General features: G+C 39.9%; 1 protein-coding gene across 3 annotated transcripts; it reads right to left on the bottom strand.

The window, feature by feature from the left end:
- Positions 1–6,418: 6,418 nt before the first annotated feature.
- Positions 6,419–20,951, bottom strand: ABHD10 (abhydrolase domain containing 10, depalmitoylase). 3 transcript variants are annotated; one of them, XM_065574805.1, is made up of 6 exons: positions 20,708–20,951; positions 13,236–13,419; positions 11,186–11,297; positions 10,150–10,287; positions 7,472–7,533; positions 7,156–7,321 (listed from the first exon to the last, which is right to left on the bottom strand). In XM_065574805.1, exons 1-6 carry the CDS (start codon positions 20,949–20,951, stop codon positions 7,306–7,308), a joined length of 756 nt encoding a protein of 251 aa, XP_065430877.1. In that variant the 3' UTR covers positions 7,156–7,305. The 3 variants fall into 3 exon arrangements, with proteins under 3 accessions (XP_065430867.1, XP_005283685.1, XP_065430877.1); XM_065574795.1 differs by lacking the exon at positions 7,472–7,533 and having other exon boundaries at positions 6,419–7,321; XM_005283628.4 differs by lacking the exons at positions 7,472–7,533; positions 20,708–20,951 and adding an exon at positions 19,877–19,968 and having other exon boundaries at positions 6,419–7,321.
- Positions 20,952–21,043: the final 92 nt, after the last annotated feature.

Here is a 21,043-nt window from a genome sequence, read left to right as displayed (position 1 = left end):
AGATCAGACAAACATGGCATAAATACAAATAAATGTGGATAGAACTGCATGAATGAAACCGAGTACACACAAAACAGAAGCATTCTCTTAATGGCTGAATATTTTAAATACACAAAGGAATTAAGTTTATTAAAGGTCAGAGTCCAGATCTTTGTTCATCATTAAAAAAGCTTCATCCTCCACTGTGTGGATTATAGTCACCCCAGGTAAATTTACACCTATTTTTTTTCCCCCTTACCAGAATTGTTTCTTGTTTTTGATGCATGCATACCAGTTTCTTTGAGGGTTGCTCCTAAGTGTTAGGCAGCACTGCCCCCCTTTTGGAAGGCAGCATTAAAAATGGTTTTGTAGATTAAATTTGGATCGATTCATGAACTTTACAAACTGATCTGCAACAAAAGGTTAAGTCAAGAATGAGTCTATCCACCTACTGCACTGGTCAGCTAGATAGCTATTAATTTTTTTTATAAAATCTATTAACAAGGGATATTTATAGAGGTTATAATTTATTCTTCAATAGTGATTCTCTGCTTGCCCTATTTTTAAAGCTGAAAACAATTTCAAAATCATGAATCTTGGAATGACCCTTTAGTTGCGTATTGAACACAACTGGATACTGTCTAAATAATATCATGGCAGGGATGAGCACATCTATAATGCTTGTCTTCACTACTGGGGTAACTCGACCTAAGTTATGCTACTCCAACTACGTGAATAATGTAGTTGGAGACTATATGGCTTAGGTCAACTTACCCCAGTGTCTTCACTGCGTCGACTTCCCTTACTCTTCTTGGGGAGCTGGAGTACCGGGATTGACTGGAGAGCACTCTGCCATTGATTTAGAGGGTCTTCACTAGACCCATTAAATTGACACCCGCCGCATCGATTGCAGCGGTGTCAATCTCCCCAGTAGTGAAGACAAGCCCTTATTAGCGTCTACAACATACACATTATAGTTTAATCAAAATCAGCAAGATTCCCCAGCTGAGTTTCTCTGTCAATGTCCAGAGCTCCTTTGTGTTGCTGGGACACCATTCTTAGTTCAGATAAATCTGCAGTGAAGTCAATTATCAAAGAGCCCAGTAAACCTAATAAAAACTGCCAGAAGCTGAGGACATTTGAAAAAGCAGCACTTTAAACCTGGTGACCAAAATGGTAACATTTAAGATGATCAACATTGATTTTGAAGGAGACTAAGGGTAATCACCTGTATCAATCGGTCTTCAGCTGTCATTAAGACTGCGCCGATCACAACACGTCCGCCATTCTCCTCGCATTCTTGCCTTTCTTCTCCATGTTCATCCGAAACGTTTAACAATTGTCATCTTCCCATCTTCTTGGAGGCCAACCAGGTGGTCTTTTCTGTTCTCGCGGGTACCACTCAGTAATGATTGCAGTCTACCTATTGTCCGTGAACTGTGCTATGTGGCCCGTCCATCGTATCTTATTATATCTGCTTTCCATGATAATATCTTTCACATTGCTGCGTTCTCTAATCATTTCATTTGGGATATGATCCAGAAGGGAAATTCCCAACATAGCTCGTTCCATTGCCCTTTCAGCTACCGACAGCCGCTGTTCTTCTCTCTTCGTCAGTGCCCACATTTCACTGCCATACAGCATGGTTGGCAGCACTGTTGAATTGAAGGTATTTGTACTTGTGGTCTTGTCGATTTTTCTTTTGAGGACGTCCTTGATGGAGTTAAACGCACACCATTCTGCCCAAATCCTTTGCGAGAGTTCTCTGTTCATGTCTTGGCGCATATTAACTTCTTGGCCCAAATATACGTACTGTTCCACTTCTTCAATTTCTTCTCCTGTTACCGTTATTTGGGCTTTTCATAAGATGTCTGATCACATGTATTTTGTTTTGCAACGGTTCATTTTCAGACCGATCTGTTTTTCTTGTTGAGTCTTTGTAGCATGCTCTGCAGTTGCTTGGTGCTTTCAGCAATTAGTATGATGTCGTCCATGAATCTGAGATGAGATAATCATTCTCCATTTATATTAACACCACTCCTCTAATTGTTTCGGTGAAATCGTATCTCCTTGCTTTATGCCTTTCTTGATTGGGATGCGGAGGGGAGTTTCGAGGAGAGTAATGTCTGTTGTACATCCAGTATTCGCTTCCTTCAACGAATGGATGTACTGTGTATTAATGCCCTGCTCTGCGTCTTTAATATTGTGTTGAACTTGACGCTATCGAAGGCCTTTTCATAGTCGACAAAAGCAATACACAGCTTTTGTATTCCCTCGCTCTTTCTAGGATAAGGATAAATATATGGTCGATTGTGCTGAAATTTCTTCGAAACCCTGCCTGCTGTCTCGGCTGTTGTTCATCCTGACTCTGCAAGAGTCAATTCGTTATCACCTTTGTAAAGAGTTTAAAGATATGAGAGAGCAGGCATGTAGAGTGATAGTTCTTACGATAAGAAGGGTAATGAAATTCTTAAAATTTCCTTTGGAAAGCAATTGATTCTACTCAGACAACTAAGTAATTGTAACTATTTTCACCAGAAATATAGGGAATAAATTTGATCTAAATCCTTTGTATGTCCTAGCTACATAAAATTGGTTGTGGTCTAAACATTTGTTACTGGAGTTTTAAAACATTTCACCTGCAAATAGTAAATTCAAATCCAGGCCAGAGTAATGGTACCTAAATGTAGATATTCTGATGACTGCAAAGTGAATTTTTTGGTTTCAGTCTATTTCCTATTGAACAAGCATACACATTACAAAAACCCACTACCCAAAACAACAGCAAGTTGTAACATTGCTCGCTGGAGGAGGAAGGCCAAGGATTGAGTGGGAAACAGGATGACCCCTCGTTTCACTTCGGATATCAGATGTGTGACGAAACGTGAAACCCTGAACATTTTTGAATAGGCCACAAAGCCGATTTGAAACTTTAAGTGATCCCTTGACCATCAATAATACTTAGACTAAGGAAACTTTGAATGCTTCATATAACATCATGTGAGATAGGAAGCAGAGATATGTGGATTACTGGATGAAAAATGAGATTAACAAGTACTTGCCTGGGCTGTTACACTGGAATCTGCACACAGAATTTAAATCATTAGATTTCTTGTACAGCAAGCTGGATCCACTTAGTATGCTACATGCTCTTAAGTTATACTTTGTATCTGGCAATGAATGGGACAGGAAGACTAATATAAAGAAATGATGTAGTACAAATTGTAATCATTATGAAAGCAGGTGAATTACGCTTGATAGAGAGAATAGGAAGGTACCCCGATACCTACAATAAGTCAAATAATGATTTTTTTTTTAAATCACTGAGATCGGTTATTTTTTAAACATATAAAATGCATAAGATGAGTGTCAGCACACATTTCTTAAAGGTAGCAAAAATAATTTATTTGGGCAGGTGGTCATTAAAAATATTCATTATCTAGGTGATTATATAAAGGAAGATGGAGAACAGATGCCACAGCCAAGTATCCCGTGGGATACAGAGGCATTACTCAGTGAGATTAGAATCACACCAGAACATGTGAGTGGTAAACTTCATGGTAAAACAGGGCATCCATCCAAGCCAAGTTTAAAGAACCTATTGAAACACATCATTATCAGTGGCTTGTAAATCTCTCTGGTATCAGGAATCCTTCAGCAGGCAGCTTCTCTCCACAGTAACTTTTTTCCTTTAGGCATCCCACCATTATTTTCAGTGGGATAGCCTTAGCTGGAGTATCAAACATAAATAAGGTGCCAGTTTTTTCTCCACTATGTCCTCCCATGCTGCTTTAACCCATCTATGCATGTGCAACTGGGTATGTAACCTATCATTTAAACCAGCCTCTGTACTAGATGGCTGGAGGACAGCTAATAGAACACCCTTTAAAAAAAAAAAAAAAAAAGGGTCCTGAAGCAATTCCGGCAATTACAGACCAGTAAGCCTTATTTCAGTACTAGGCAAACTGGTTGAAACTCTAATAAAAAGCAGAATTATCAGACACATAATTGAACATGATTTGTTGGGGAAGAATCAAGAGGGAAAATATATGGGGAAAATCATGCCTCATCAATCTATTAGAATTCTTTGAAGAGGTTAAACAAACATGTGGACAAGGGCAATCCACTGAGTATAGTGTACTTGGACTTTCAGAAAGCCTTTAACCAGCTCCCTCACCAAAGGCTCTTATCCCATCACTGCCTACTTGGGTTAAGAGAGAAGATCCTCTAATGGATCAGTAACTGGTCAAAAGATAGGAAACAAAGGGTATGAATAAATGGTTAGTTTTCACAGTGAAGAGAAATAAATAGCGGTGTCCCCCAGGAATCTGTATTGGGACCAGTGCTGTTCAACATATTCATACGTAAAATGGAAAAAGGGGTAAATAGTGAGGTGGCAAAGTTTGCAGACAATACAGAATTACTTGAGAGTTAAGTCCAAAGCAAAGTGCAAAGAGTTACAAAGGGATCTCACAAAATTGGGTAACAAAATGGCAACTAAAATTTAATGTTGATGAATGCAAAGTAATGCATGAAATGCATGAAAAACATCATCCCAATTATACATAAAAAATGATGGGGGCCTAAATTACCTATTACTATTCAAGAAAGCGATCTTGGATGTTTCATGGATAGTTCTGTGAAAACATTCACTCAATGTGCAGCAGCAGTCAAAAAAGCTAACATTAGGAATGGGATCAATAAGGTGACAGTAAATATGCCATTCTATAAAACCATGGTACAACCACCCCAGGAGTACTGCATGCAGTTCTGGTGACCCAATCTCAAAAAAAATATTAGAAATGGAAAAGGTACAGAGAAAGGCGACAAAAACCATTAGGCAGATGAAATAACTTCCATATGAGGAAGGATTAAAGACTGGGGCTGTTCAACTTGGATAAAAGATGAGCAAGGTGGGATAAGATAGAGGTCTATAAAACCATGAAAGGCATGGAGTAAAAGATGCATGTATCCTAACTTCTTTTTATGTAAAGCAGTCTTTATTTCATCTCTCCTGCTCAATTATGAAACCTATAAGGCTTGTATTATTTTGTATACTGCTGAGAACACACACACACACACACACACACCCCACTTCACAGAAAGTCATTCAGAAGTCCCTATATCCCTGCTAAATTAATAGTAAAACCGCCATATGTTAAAAATGTTAGGGGCTCGATAATCATGTGAAATTCTCCTTAATAACTTGCCCCTGTAGTGGCTTGAGTCTCAGTTTACCATAGTGGAGCAGTTTACCATTTGAATTAAATGAAACCAGTAAACACCAAATGATTTTGCTTATGATTGAGGTGTAACATTGCTCAAGTTTGGTAATAAATTCCAGGCTCCCATCTAGATATGCTTATCTTGCAATTCATACACATAGACAAGGGTTCATTTCTGGATGAGTAACTAAGCAACATTTGAAACTTAATCCACACATGATCCAGATACTGAGTAATTTATATTCTCAGTAGATGCATCTGACCACCCACCTTTTTGTTTCAGTTGTAAATTGTTCAGGTTTGTAATTTATTACATAGCTTACGTTTGCTGTCTATTGAGTTGACTTGGTTACTAATTAAGTTTCCATTCAAGGGCAAGAATGAGTCAGCCATGGCCTCTCTTCCCTTTTCATTTTTAAACACACGTTCAAAAGGTACCTTCCACCCCTCTGTAACAAGAAATCAATAGGGAGAAACCCAGATAAACCAAAGTATGGCCAATATGGTTACCTCACCCAGAGCAAATGCACCCAGCTGTCTGTTTTACTAATGTTCCCACAACTGTAAATACTACGGAAAGGTAGTTACAGCTAAATAAAAGCCATTCCTAGAATGGATGCATGTCCCATTTACAAGTATGGCTAAGTCATGGATTTGTTGCAGAAAAGTAAAAAGTCAAAGTATCACAAACAGAGACGGCTGAACTGACTGGTTGAGTAGGCTTTTATGCTACACAAATAACCAATTCTACAAATAGGAAGCTCCACAAATGTTGAAAAGTAAGTATTATTTCCTGATATGCCAAGATCAAGTAGAACATATAGCTTTTTAAAGAAGTGTTTTTGTGTATGTAAGTTTCTGCATGACATTAGGGAGGAATGCTGGGCAACTCCTGCTTCCTTGCTTCGCTCTGCCTTAATAGGATTAAATATATTCACTAATGCAGAAATATCTAAATCTTTCAATGCAATTGACCTACAACTCTTATAGAATACAATGGTAGAGATCAACCTTAGGACCCTAGAACAATGACCATGTGATTACTTTTCATCTGGTATAATGAGCTTAGAAAGACATCTGTACAACTGAAGTTTCAGTTTTTAGTTAGTCTGAGCAACTCAAAAATCAAATTTTGCTCATCACTATCCCAGGCACAAAGGACACTAAGATATTGTGCAGTTGTTTTATGGCTTAATATCAATACTAAAACTCCATTTTATATTTGAAGCCAGCTTTATTATGCTGCATTTTCCCCCATTCTATTTCTAGGGGCATTATTTAATTGAACATTTCAGGTACATATTTGGGGTGGGAAGGCTCCCACACAAGTTTCAGAACTCAGAAATGGAATAATGTTAAAGCATAAAACACAATATTTATTTTAGGATGTCAAAAGGAATTAAAAAATTAAGTTGTACTGTACAGTTCTAATAGTAGCAAAAATTAACCATTGGCACAAATGTAAGAAAGGTAAACATGTTTCAGTACAAAATAGCGTAGGAAACTTGAAGAAAAGTCACAGGAAATCAAGGTGGGGGAAAGTTTTCCAACAAACAGCAGCATTTTCTTCACATTTTCTACCATTTGTGCAAATGCAGCATTAAGAAAACACCTTTATTTACAAAACAGAGGTAAGGAGACAGAAATTAAAGCTCCACTTCCTTTCTTTCCTTCCAGATTCAGCAGTGTTCCATTGCCATAAAAAAAAGTGAGGTTTTGGTTAATCACAGAAGAGATCTGAGTGTTAAGCTCATGCATTAGTGCTAACATGCAACTCATGCTAGGGTTGTCAGCTTGTCAATTAAATCATCAACAGTGTACACAAGAAGTTTCATGTCATCCTTCTCATTCATTCGGTGCTGACCAACTTTGCGGAGGATCACATCCACATCTGTGCTGACAACACGATTTGCAATTTGCATGGATACCTGCCATGGGACATCTTCATCCTTCATGCCATGGATAAGTTTTATAGGGCAGGTTATAGGAATAGGATTGCTCAACAGACAGTGGTTTTCTGCTTCTTTTATGAACTCGTATGACAAACAATAAAACCCTTCCTCGTTGTGTTTTGTTGGCAGCTTCCATTCACCCTTTTCTTCTATTTCTTTTTGGACCTGTTTAGAAAAGAGAAAGAATATTCCAGACAAATGCGATTCACTCTTATTAAACAAGGCAAGCAGACTCCTTGACTCTGTTTTCAGCACATTACTAAGAGCAAACAAAAACAAACAAAACCCCCCAAACTCTTACAAACTTATCCTTACCAGTTGAGGTCAGGAGACAGAAGAGGGGTGTATTGGACCCATTTCTGTAATCCTCCTGACATCTACAGGAGGGAAACACCCACAATGAGTCTCAGAAGCTGACCTGTACCTCCCTCCCACAAACTTCAGCTATTCAGGGCTCTCACACAGCAGGCCTCTCAGCCATGACCCAGCCAAAAGAGTCAGCAGCCCCCTACAACCCACAGCTGGTTTTAGTCCTTGTGAAGTCAACCAAGGCTCGGAAGAGTTCACTAACTGTCAATGAGCGAAAGACTCATGGGGAATAGGGGTTTTTCACTCCTTGGCCTCCAAAGGCTTGTCATGAGCTCTCTCCTCTATCACACCTCAGGAGGTCCACAGAAAGGGAAAGGTGGAAATATTACCTAATCTGCTTTCTCCCAGCCGAAGACCCCTGCACCCTCCAATCTCAACTGACTTCCCTCAAGTCTCCAGAGGCTCAGGGCTTCATTCCTTTGGACCTCACAAAGAAGCCACCAAGGAAGGGGACCCAATGAAGACAGGGGGGTTACCAGTGGGGGGAGGGAGGAGACAATTTGAGGCCTTTCTTCCCTCCTGGGGAAATTCTTTGAGCATGCAGGAGTTAAGGCTCACAAAAAGAGACACATAAAAAAGCCCATCAAAACCAAACGCTCCCACCCAAAGTTTTTTGGTGGACATTCCCTCCCTCCACCCTTGAGATCAGGCTATATTATAAGGTATCGCTAGCAAGAACCAAAAAGCTAGTACACTAGAGTTCTGCACTCAGGTAAACACTTCAATAATTACTGTGTCAAATTTGGAGCCCAAATTCAGTTCATTTCAAATTATGCAGAAAAATCCTACTTCAACCCCAGATCTAACCTACCAAAATTTAAGTCAGGTTCAAATGAAAGTAGTTGTCACAACTGCATCTGTATTCCCACTCTGTGGTCCGGCAAGGACACCCATTTTAGGCTCCCAGACTCTCAGCTGTTACCTCTTCTGTTGAGAGACCCGTATCTCTCCTGGTCCTGACTGGGGTATTTCCAGGCTGCACAGCTCCCTGCCTACACTGTGAATTCCCCAGAAAGACAGACTACTTAAACAGGCTCTTAAAACCCCACCAGAGGGTGTGTGGTTTCAAGTTCATACAAGCTTTTACTCTGAACAAGCACCCATAGGCATACACCTTTCTTTCACTTGGGTCTTCAGAGACCATGAATAGGTAATCAGTCAGACAATGGTTCTCCCCTCAGGGCATAGTTTCAAAAAGGTTGTGATGGGAACCTGCATTCATCTCTCTCCAGGTCCTTTCTAACAAACCCATTTAACTTGGTTTGTTCCAAATGTTCCTTTTTGTCTGGCATATTGTTTGAAATAGTCCTTTGAAGCTCATTACACTTCTCCAGGGTTTACACTGGCCCCATCTCTTCCCCAAGAAATGTCACATACAATCCCAAAATAATACATCAACTTTGCATTCATGACTCAAAGGATTCCAAAGCTATTTCAACGTAATGCAGTAAGATCTTCCAAAGATATTGCAGGAAACTGCCATATCTGTCACAGTAGTGATGGTATATGAAGTTACTTTCTAGCCTTTGACATCAAATAGTTACACTTACCTCACTCTTTCCCTCCCCAACTCTTTGCTCAATCATCCTGCCTATCATTCAGACCCATATCCCAGAAGTCATTTGATTCAGACTTCTCTCTAGGTCCTCAGTCAGGCTCTCCCTTTAGATCTTCTTTCTGCACAACATCTTTAAAAAACAACCTTCTTATCCATCCATGAAGCTAAGACTTATCCAAGCCCTAATCATCTCACGTCTCAATTACTGCAACATCCTTCCCTTTGGCCTTGACAAATGCCATTTTGCCCCATTCATATCCATTCAGAATGCTTCTTCAAATATCATTTTCTTAGTCTGCTGCTTGACCACATCACCACTCTTTTCCCATGCACCTCCCCTCCCCCGCAGTTCCCTTTTCTCTATCTTATCAAATATAAGCTACTTGTCTTCACTTTCAAGGCTCTTCATTGCTTATCCCCACCCTACCATCTTTCATTCACTATTGAAATATCAATTCCTGCCTCTGATCAGTCCATGTTACCAGCCTCAATGGGCCACTTGTTAAATTTTCAAACCAGCATCTTTTTGCTTTCTCCTATGCTGCTCCTCATATATGTGAGGTGCTCCTGGTAAAAAGTGCAACGCTACCTACCTCTTATCCCCTTTCATAACCCTCCTCAGAACTCTTTGCCATGATGCCTACAAAATCCTGACAACAGTTAGACTGCTGGTGAGATGAGACCACTGCCTATTATGCTGACCAATACTGTCTTTGTTCTCCATTCATCTGTATCTATCTGATGTCTCTTTTTCTTATACTTAGATTTTAAGTTGCTTGGGGCAGGGATCATCTTTTTGTTTTGTGCTTCTACTGTGCCTAACACAATGAGTCCCTGGTCCACAATTAAGGCTCCTATATACGGTGGTTGTAAGAAGTCTTCATTTTAACTAATTCTGACAATTTCACTCAGAAATTTCACTATTTTGCAGGCTGTTAACTCAACATCATCTCTTACAGTCCATTTAACCATAAGATACACAATGAAAAAATTTAATAACGGGATTTCACACCAGTAAGTTTTCAAAATTTGCAAAAACAGAACATTAAAAGCCGTTAACATTTACCTCAAGGGGAAGTTGTTTAAAAGTTGTTACAAGATAGTCTGCAGCTGCAGCTACTCCAACTACAGCGGCCACCTTTTCTGGACGAGCTATTGCTGCATGAAGCATCAGCCATCCACCTAAGCTGGATCCCACTAGAATCTTAAAATAAGATTTGAAAAACAAAACACACAAAATTTTTTATTTTAATTACCAATTTACCCTTTTTAAAAAAAAAAAAATCAAAATATTTTCAGCTTTGTTTAGCTACTTAAACCTGGGGCATAATCCTGCTGCCCTTACCCAGCAGAACTGCTGTCATTTCCAATGGGAATTTTGCCTGAGTAAGCATCACCAGATTTGGCATTTAACTACTGTTTTTTGTTCATTGGGGCAGGTTATTGCTTTCTCAGACTGCCCCACTGTAAACAAAATGAGAATTGAAATGCAGTTGAGCATCGAGTACTTTTACTTTTTATTTTTCCAGCTGTTGAAGTGCTTTAACATCTTTAAAGAAATGAGCATTGTAAAGGCTCATTAATAAAAGTCAGACAAACACACAAAACAAGTTTTAACATATTACAATACAGTAGTTCTAATATTCATTCTGAGCTATATTAGAAGTAATTACTTCGTAGAACTCCCTCTCATTAATTTAAACTGAGCAGTATGTAGTATTTGAAAACGTCCATTGCCATGGTATCTATGCAATGGACAGCTTAACACTGACTTCTTGACTTTATTTTGTTTTGAACTAAAATGATTTCTCCCCAAGTTGTTTCATTACCTAATCTAGTTTGTTTTCCATTTAGTGTTGTTCTACAATGTTATTTCCATTGCTATTAGCTTGTTGATCAGCACCTCCATACCTGTGTAAGGTACTTCGTGACTGATACTTTTTTGTTCCATTTGAAACAACTCAAACTGGAAATGAGTACAAAGGTCGTTCTTTTCTTTTTTATAGAAGATCATTCACAAGGACCATTAAACTGTATTTCTGGCTATGTAATGCTTTAGCTTGGGAGAACAGCTTATGCTATATTTAAAAATAAAATATAACCTGTGGTCCATCTGTGAGTTCATCTAGTACAGACAAAACATCCTTCCTCCACTTTCCAACCGTACACTCTTGAAGATTACCATCTGAACTTCCACATCCTGTATAATCAAATCTGCAAGTTAACAGTCAAGATAAAAATTTAATATTACTTATAAAACAAGCTGCATCAGACAGTACCTACACAGAACAGGAACAATACTCTTCACTGTTAATCAGAATTAAACAATTGCAATAAAGACAACATACCTCATAATCATGGAGGTTTTCAGAAATTTCAGTTAAGAGAGAAAGTTACCGTATATACTCGATCATAAGACGGTTCGTTTATAAGCCGACCCCCTCAAGATGCATAAGTAAAAATGGAAAATTTTTATAACCCATTCATAAGCCGACCCTGTAATTCAGTGTTCAGCAAACTCTGGCTCCCAGGCCATGAGGATAAGCTGCTGGCGGGCGGAGATAGTTTGTTTACCTCGAGCATCCGCAGGCCCGGAGGTAAACCTAAGTAAACAAAGTGTCCTGGCGCCAGCTGCTTACCCTGACGGGCCGGGACAGCAACTGGTGGGGAAATTTTTTTGGGGGGGGAGAGAAACTGGGAGTCAGAGGAGTAACCCCTGTGACCAACCCCCACATGACCTCACCCCTAGCCTGGGACCCCCACACTTCCCTTCCCACCTTATCTGGAGCAGCTCTGACCTGGCTGGAGCTGCTCCAGCAGGCTAGGCAGCGCGGTTGCAGCCTGCTCTGGCGGGCCAGATCTGGCGGCGCGGCCGCAGCATGTTCCATTGGGCTGGGCCGGGCAGCGTGCTCTGGAGCCCGGGCGGCGCGGCCACAGCCTGCTCTGGGGGGCGGGGCCGAGCAGCATGGCTGCAGCCTGCCAGCCCCGGAGCTGCAGCTGCTTCGGAGGCTGGGGGGAGAGCAGCATGGCCAGAAGCAGAGAGACTCTGGCCCCGCCTCTTCCCTTCTGGCTCTGCTGCCTCTCCTTGTTCCCTCTGTTGGGGGAAGGGGCTGTATCACACCTCTCCCTCTCTGTACCCGTTCATAAGCCGACCCCCGTCTCTAGTGTTTCCCTTTTTTACTAAAAAAAAATTTGGCTTATGAACGAGTATATACAGTACTCTTGGACGTCAAATCATATACATAGGGATTTGGGAGGATGAGACAACTAGGAGATGCAGTGCACCCATGCACTAACTAGCTTTTTAAATCTGCAAATCCAAATTTAACTCAGACATATGGACAGGACTGTCCTTGAAGAACGAGTCAAAGACCTACATGATTTTTTCATTTTTAGATTTTCAAGTCAAGAGTCTCCTTCATATATTATACATGGTTCATAAATGTGTCGTCAAGTACTGAGACTGTACATCCTTATTACATTCTGTACCTTCTTAAATAATGTTTCATCCGTTCTATGCGATTCATTTCACTAGGTATACTCCTCTAAACCCACTCAAGATACTTGACCAATAGACACTAATCTGCATTCATAAGGGTTAGCAGCTGAGTCATCACAAATAGCATTCTATAAGAGAGCTAAAACAAGAGCTCTGTCCTAAGGCCCAAATCCCGGGGCTCCAAGCATGAGTCCACCAACACAGTGCCCCTTGCAGGATGGAGTTTAAGCATGCAGTAACTATTTAATTTATATGTATTAACCATAATATAAGTGAAGATTTCCATTTTCAAAGATTTTTCATTTTTATGCTGATAATCTTACTATTTCATGAAGCATATCACTCAGGTTAGAACAGAGATAATTACAATTTCAATGAGTCATGCAAGTGTGTTGAAAAATTCATTTTACTGATTTAAATAACTTCTGCATAGAAAAGATGAACATATCTCAGATGCAGATTGATGGTAACACCATCACAAGAGGCAGACATTATCTCTTATATTGCATGCTTTCAATCAGATGTCAAAATCTAACAGGCTGAAGCGGGGGAGGAATTTTCAGCATCCTAGACGTATTTTCACAGAATTCCTCATTCCTGGCTGCCATATTATAATTCATGCTAGTTTCTCTAAACAATCTTCTTGACTGTACCTTACAAAGGCATGACCGAGAGATTTGCAGAAGTCCTGAAGTGCAACTGCTTTCTGCCCATTCATATTTGAATTAAGGCCTGGGAGGAAGACAACACCTGGGTTCTTGCCTTTTATCTTATTGTAAGCTAGATTTGGACGATCAGGTCGACTAAGGAAACTGACTGATGCCTTCTGTCTGCAAGCTTTAAAAACACAAAAAAAGACATTTTATAAAGAAAATTATCATCAGAAATACTTAAGTACTTGAGGTAAGATACCAGAAAACATATTAGAAATCATCTTGAAACAAAATATTTTAGTTTGAGTAAAATACTCAATCCCAACAGAGTTTTGAAATTATGTTCAATACTATCTATTAGTACAATTTCAAATCTTCTGGGACCACACAGCTATCTGGGTGAAAAAAGCAAGATGATATTCAAGTCATGCAATACTAACAGTTTCACTCTGTAATTAGAAGCGTGGTTGACTAAGCCTTGTCAGTTTTTAAAGGGTTTGCACACAACTGAATGTTACTGAATCTTGATTTGTTACTGATTTCATATTTCCTCAATAACTTTAGTTATCTGGTTAGTTTAAAGTTATTTATTTGTGCTTCCTTATTATTTGCCTCTCTGCTATTCTGAAGTAGTATGTTTTTCAAAATTAATCTTAAGAAGTGAAGTTTTTATTTACATGGTACCATAGGTGTGGAACAAGCTACAATCAAAGGCACCAATCCTCCATAGAGAACTACAAACCCAGCCCATCTCCTGCCCAGAGTCCCACTGTAATCAATGTTAAACAGAATGGGAATAAGTTGGGAGGAGGTGAGAACAATGAAACAAGCTTTGGATTTTTCCACCATAAGAAAACCAATACATGGAAGTAACATTACTGTACTAAGAGCCCAACAGAAATTTAATAAATAAAAAGTTAGTCAAACTTTAGTAGTGCAACTAACATCATCGCAGTAATGCCAACTTAGTCTGGAGACTATTGCTAGTTATTTTGTTCCTTTTCAATTGATACTTCAATATTAATGGGGCAATCAGAAATTTGTATGTATGTTAAAACAGTTTTTTTTTTCAAGACTCATAATTCCATCCTAAATTGCTGCTACTTATACAGTTTTAACAAGGAAAAAAATCTAACACATTTTTCTCTTTTTTCAGCTTACTAATAAGGAAAACCTAGAAGTCTTAGAATTTCACCTAGTGGAATCTTTGAACACCATGTTCTCAAGTTGCCCGAAAAACAAACAAACAAACAAAAAAAAAAAAAAAAAAAAAAAAATTTGCCGGCGATTTAAAGGGCCCGGGCTCCCTGCAGCCCGGAGCTCTTTAAATCACCACCGGAGCCCTGCCGCCCCTACCCCAATATAACGGGGTTGCAGCTATAACGCGGTAGGGATTTTTGGCTCCCCACGACCGCATTATATCGGGATAGAGGTGTATGTTTAATTACTTCCGTTCAATGACTAGTTCCTTCAGAGTTAAAAATCTCTCTCTCTCTCAACCCAGAGTGGAAAAAACAGCAACACTGGTTTTCCTCTTTCAAACTATGCATAAAACTAATCGTAGATCTTATTTTCTTACTAATTTTAAAACCTTGAAGGACATGTGGAGACCTGAAACAATAAGTTCAATTCACCAAAGTTTAAATAACACTTGCTTTGCTTAATAAACATTCATTTTAAATTAAAACATGTTTTGATACTTTGTGATAAACTTTTTTCTTATCCAGCACATTTTATAGTAGTTTTATTTGATTAAATAAATTGTAAAATATTTTTGTGCATTTTAATTGAATTTTTATCCAAATACAGTTTTACCCAAATCACAAGTTAATCATCTAGTAAATAAGAAATACATCGTTCATCATTTTCTAATGTCATAAAGCTAAAAATTAACGAGTTCTATATAACTGCTTAAATGAGCGAATCTAGATAGTGTGTCCTTGTGGTCAGCAAAAAATATCAAGTTTAGTATAATGGCTATATTGAGGTGCAAATCAATGTGTTTTAATGGTTTTCAAGCAATGGAAAAAAACCAATCTTTTTATACGAAAATAGATAAAATGTAAAAAATATAAAAAAACTATTAAAATCAATGACTTAAATCAAGATTCTTGCTTGCTGATTTAAAGCATAATTAAGATCTGATTTAAAATCAATCCACCCTGCTTTAAGAAAAGAAATCATAAAACAGTTATAGAAATTCTTCAGGCAACATTGCTGCTTGCTCTGCTACAGCTGTATTTGGTATTTGAGTCTGGCAAGGCCTAAAGCTATCCTGCGATTTATGGCTCAATCATGAAATGATTAATTTGGCAAAAGCAGCTTTTAGACGTTGCTAGAAATATGACAACCTCTGCAAAGTCTGATCAATCATGAGAGTTTGGGCTGATAAGATAGAAACTGTGATCAGGAGTTATTGTTTCATTATCTTTTCACATGTTATCTTGCTAGATATTTTTAGCAAAGGAGATCTATGGAAACCTTAAACATTCTCCTCTTTACCACCTGAGGTTCAGTAAAGGTCTTATTAAGCAAACTTACTTTTGTAAGTCTCCTCTGGACTCAGTTACTTCAGTTCCAAATCCCCCTGTCCCTACTAAATCATTTAATAACATCAATGGAGACACTATCTCATTATTATGCCAACACTAAAATGACAGTCACCTGTCTAGGCTGTTTACATTATTGATACAAAAAAGATTGCCTGCATCATTTCCCCCCACTGGGCTTTTGATAGTGGCAGGTCTGCTTTGTCCGATCAGAAACCAAGTTTGGCACACTTTCTGTCATTCTGAACTTATCAATGGCCAGAAAAAGCACTTGCTATGTATTATTAATGCTACTACTTTTCAAGCTAGATCCTTGAAGTTGAGAGGTTTTATTTCAGTTAATGTGTATTACAACCTCATGCCTCTTCTTCTGGTTCCTCTAATGAATTGAGCATGCTCAATTCTCGTCATTTTTCACATTCTCCTTTGTAATTTTAATATTCTGAGTCAGTAAAGAACAAAATTCAGATCCTTGGGAGCATTAAATTTTAAGCAGTGATAGTCAAGCACCAAATTTCAAATCCTTAAACCATTCTAGAACCAACAATGCGCTGCTTGTAATCGACTATTCCATCTCATGGCACCTTAGCTAAGTTATTTAAGTTAACCGTATCTAACTGAAATAACTGTTCAATTATGTCAATTAAGTACAAATGCTGACACACACAAAATGATGATTAATTTCAAATTAAAAAAACTATACCCTTCTACTAGCAACACTGTAGTTAGACAACCAGCCTCTGAAAAGCAAGTTCAAGTACATTTATTGCTGTACAAAAACTTCAGACAGAGACTGAAATCCATCACTTCTTTAAGAAGTTACAACAGCAGTGTTCTCTAGATTTAATTTCATAATAAAATGACGCTCAGAAAAGCTTCAATGAAAAGACAGAATTGCCACATGGGCTTTCTAAAAACTGAAGTCCTTTATCATAAAAATATTTCAATATAAAGGGCTGGCTTTATATTAGAGAAAAATACTCAAGTGGTACAAACCCTCCCGCGCGCCCAATGTTGAGAGATAGCAAGATGTACCAGTAAGTAAACAACAGTGTGCTCCCATGAACTCACTGTCATTAGGCAATTTCAAGTAAGTTGACAAATTTGCTGACTCAAAATGAACTGGTTATTTTTGGTGAAAATTTTACCAGATTAATCACACACACAAAGGCAAAGTTAGTTTCTGAAGAGTACACACCACTAACATCCTAAAAATATTTTGAAGTCACTGTCATACTTAGAGGAATCAACTTCTTGTCAAACAATTTTAAACTCAGACTGAAGCCAGTCTTCCCCGTGAAGTCTCTTAATACAGTAGTTATTTTAATAACAATAAAACAATATTTTCAAGAGTCCCACTGCAGCTGGATAAAGCACCAATACTGTAGAAGATATTTCAGTAAGCTTCTCCGTTTAGCAGAAAGAACCAATCCCAAACACAACAAGGAAAGTAACTGGTTGAGCTGCTGTTTAGAGGATGATCAAGTTACCAGTTAAATATAAAAGGCTTATGATTAATAGGGAAGGGAAAATTTCAACAGAGATTTAAAGCCAAATTTTCACGTTCTGTTCACTCAAAAGTGAGTGGAAACAAAAAACAAAAGTCAATTTTTAAGTTCAAGAAATGCATTCTAATAAAGGGAAAGCTCCCTAGGCCACAGGAATAGATGTATTCTAAAGGCAGCAGATTTACTCCAGATAGGAGAAGCTTCCTGTGCAGCTCTAACCCCTTCTGGTTATTACTGGACGTGGCAATGTTGAGTGAAATGGGGCTGTAGCATGGAGACATGGGGCAATTGCAAGAAACTCAAGGGTCCCTGCTCCAAAATAGTGATAAATCATGGACTCAACATTAGACTCTAGATATTGCAACAAAGATCATAGAATATCAGGGTTGGAAGGGACCTCAGGAGATTATCTAGTCCATCCCCCTGCTCAAAGCAGGGCCAATCTCCGGACAGATCTTTGCCCAGATCCCTAAATGGCCCCTTCAAGGATTGAACTCACAACCCTGGGTTTAGCAGGCCAATGTTCAAACCACTGAGCTATGAAAAAAGTGATGAACAGTTAAGAACTGGGATCTGTTTTTGATACCATTTTAATTAAACCATAATGACTCCATTACTAGGTATCCCAACCCTATATAATGGGAAGAACAGTTACTTTTCAGCAACTGCTGAAATACTGACACAAAGAAACTGGTTCAGGACTGAGCTTAATCCATAAAAGCAAGGAAACTGAGTGATCAGTTCCTCAATGTCATTTAAATGTAGTTCTCTAGTTCCAATGCCATCTATAGAAAGAGTGGAAAGCCCCTACCGTGTACCTAAGAGGACATGATGGACTATAATGATTCCTTGGAGCCATTATTTATTGTACAGAACCAGGATGAAACCAGCATTTTAGTTGGAGTTGTCAGATTGATCATTCAGATAAAGAAGACAACATTTATCCTGTCAGCTAAAAAGCCTAAGCAAAAATATCTGGTTCTCTCTCTCCACATACCATAAGAACAAGAATCCAGTTATCAAAAAGTAAGAGGGTATGTGACAGAGGAGATACCAAATGCTGGGGTCACCTGTATGTTTGAACTGACGGCTGCATCTGGAACAATACGTGTGTGAAAATGTGTAGTACAAAAGGCTATCACATTTGCATGCTATTTCTGTCCAGTAGGATTCTGAATTTATCATTCCTGCCCTCCTCCAAGTTTTAAGATGAATACTACCACTATGAACAATGCTGCTTAAAATTCATGGTATACAGTGAAGATAAGTATCTCTCTGTTGTGGTCGTCTTTTTTTCTGTCTCTTATTCTATTTCTGCTTGGAGGTACAATAACAATACATTTAGTCTGTCAGATGTGCATTTGCTTGGAAAAGAGTATACTTATACAATTTCTAATTATCCTCCGCTAAATAGGTACAGATTCCTCACTGTGTGGTTTGGGGGATTTTTGCCAAAGCAGACACACAAATTGTTCTTATAGTTCATGTTCTCCCACTATCCACAAGTTACTGAGGTTTGAAAATTTTCCATTGTCTTGCACATATTAGAACAGTTAAATCAGAGGGCCTAGTTAACATTAGACAAATCATCTACATCAGGGGTTTCTCAACCTTTTTTTTTCTGAGCCCCTGCAACATGCTATGAAAACTCCAGGGCCCAGCAGGTGGAAGGGGAAAGGGCAGGCTTGGGGCTTTAGCACTGGCCACTGGGCAGGGGGACTCTTGGCATAGTTGATTTCTATTTTGGAGGGGAGCAAGGCCTGGTGGGGCTCGGGCCAGCTCTGCACAGCAGGGCCCGGGGAGGGAGCATCACCTCCACTCCCAGACTCACCTCAGCTGCACCGCACCTTGTCTGGGTTGCGGGGGGCATGCATCCAAAAATTTTAATTCAAAGGGGGGGGGGAGGGAGGAAGCTCAGCTCAAAAAGTTTGAAAATCACTCATGGTGCAGGGAGAGGGGAAGCTAGGGACAGTATGCAGGCAGGGGGGTAGCTCAGGGTGCATTAAGTGAGCAGCTAGGAGCTATATGCTGGGAAGTTTGCGGTCACTGCTCCAGAAGGGCTCTGGCCACCCCAGAGACGGGTCCCCCTACTTGGAAAGCTCGTACTGGCGGCAGGAGCAGCTCCCAACCCTGTTTGACTGAGAAGCAGCCACAGCCCTGGGCACCAGCAGGAGGAGGAGGAGATGGGGGGCACTGTGGCTGCCCACTCTATGACACTGCTCCGCACTGCTTGGCTCCCCACCTCCAACCTCACCAGGAAGCGGGGGGGGGGGGGGGGGGGGGGGGGAGGGGAGAGTGGAGCTGCCTCAGGACTATCCTGCTCTGGCACTGCAGTTTTGGGGGGCAACATCCCTGGTCCCTCCCATCCCCACAACTCCACTCATGTCTTTGGGCTTCTACCCCACAAGGCATCGGGACTCAGGGCTAGCAGATCCCCTGAACCTGCCTCACAGTCCCCTAAGGGGCCACAGACCCCCAGTTGAGAACCACTGGTTTCCATTACATAATTATAAACCAAGTCAGGTTTCTTATTGTGGTACTGAACACAATAAAGAATTGTTAGTTTAGTTAGAGGAATACATACAGGCACACTAATTCAAGATGTCCACAAACAAGGCTTTTCACTTTTGAAAACACAGACTAGGCTGAAGGCTTCAGTGTCATTCAGTTTGATGCAAATTCTACACATTGGAGAGATTAAGAAAATGCTGATATACTGAATACTTCAATAGACCTCATGGGTTTCTATAATATTTAAATTAAATCCAGTTTTTAGCAGCTTTTCAGTTGTGGATGAAGCAAAGTGATTTGGGACCATTTCCCCTCCTATATATGATCTATGAAATGCTAAGCTGAGTATGGACCTTAGGATATTAGGTCAGATTCTTAAAGCTATGTCATAAGCACTATATAATATTTACATATTATTAATTTCCAATGACCCACCTTTCACTAATGAAAAACTAACGCATCCCCAAATAAAATCTGCTGAGCCTCTACAATATTAATTCAAGGCTGACCTAGTGATGTAGTTCAGTAGATACAGAAATGCTACGCATTAAAACAAGTGGGTGACAGCATCACACCACAGAACTGTCCTGCAGCAACTAAGATCTAGTCTCCTGTTACCCTAAAGGCTATGTTCACAACATCTCCTTTTTACTTACATATGTGCACAAGTAATTACAACTTGCAACAGATGCACTATGCTGATAAGTAAGAGAGTAAATATTGACCATTGCTCTTTAAAGCTGCTATAGTACCTTTTGAGCAAAAATTTAAAGTCAGTCATTTTGGAAGAATTGTTTTTTAAAAAGGATTACTGTCACAATGAAATGCAAAAAAAAAAACCCTAGACTTTTTCAGTTCGCCTGAGCCGGGCTGGGCGCCGATAACGGCCTGGCCCCGCGCTTACCCAGCAGCTGCCCTGGAGGCCGCAGCAATAGCGAGGCGCGGCCGGCCCCGGACTCTGCGCAACGAGCAGCGGCCCTGCCGCAGATCAGTCCCCGCCACCATAGCGCCCAGACCCCGCCGCCCGCCGCTGCCATGTTCCGGCCCGCGCTGCCCCGCGTGGGGTGAACGTCCCGCCCTCGTCGTTCCTCGGCAGTGCGGGAGAGAACTGAGCATGCGCCTCTCAGAGACGGGGAGGTTGTGCGCATGCGTTGTTGCGTTCCCAGCCTAGTGTGCGCTCTCCAACGTGATACGGACGCTGCGTCGGCGCTTAAGGACCAGACTACGAGAAAGTGCGTAG

This window comes from Chrysemys picta, chromosome 1 (genome assembly GCF_011386835.1).
Source record: "Chrysemys picta bellii isolate R12L10 chromosome 1, ASM1138683v2, whole genome shotgun sequence".
Classification (NCBI taxonomy): domain Eukaryota; kingdom Metazoa; phylum Chordata; order Testudines; family Emydidae; genus Chrysemys; species Chrysemys picta.
Note: the sequence above shows the minus strand (reverse complement) of the source record. Positions and strands in the feature narration are given on the sequence as shown.

What these genes read in the sequence shown, in the direction of transcription:
- ABHD10 (XM_065574795.1), bottom strand. Translation starts at nt 20,951, where the DNA reads ATGCGCACAACCTCCCCGTCTCTGAGAGGCGCATGCTCAGTTCTCTCC. An exon ending in CTCGGTCATGCCTTTGTAAG is followed by an intron (nt 11,298 to 13,235) that starts GTACAGTCAAGA and finishes GTTAACTTGCAG; the next exon opens with ATTTGATTATACAGGATGTG. An exon ending in TTAAACAACTTCCCCTTGAG is followed by an intron (nt 7,322 to 10,149) that starts GTAAATGTTAAC and finishes TTTTCTAAACAG; the next exon opens with GTCCAAAAAGAAATAGAAGA.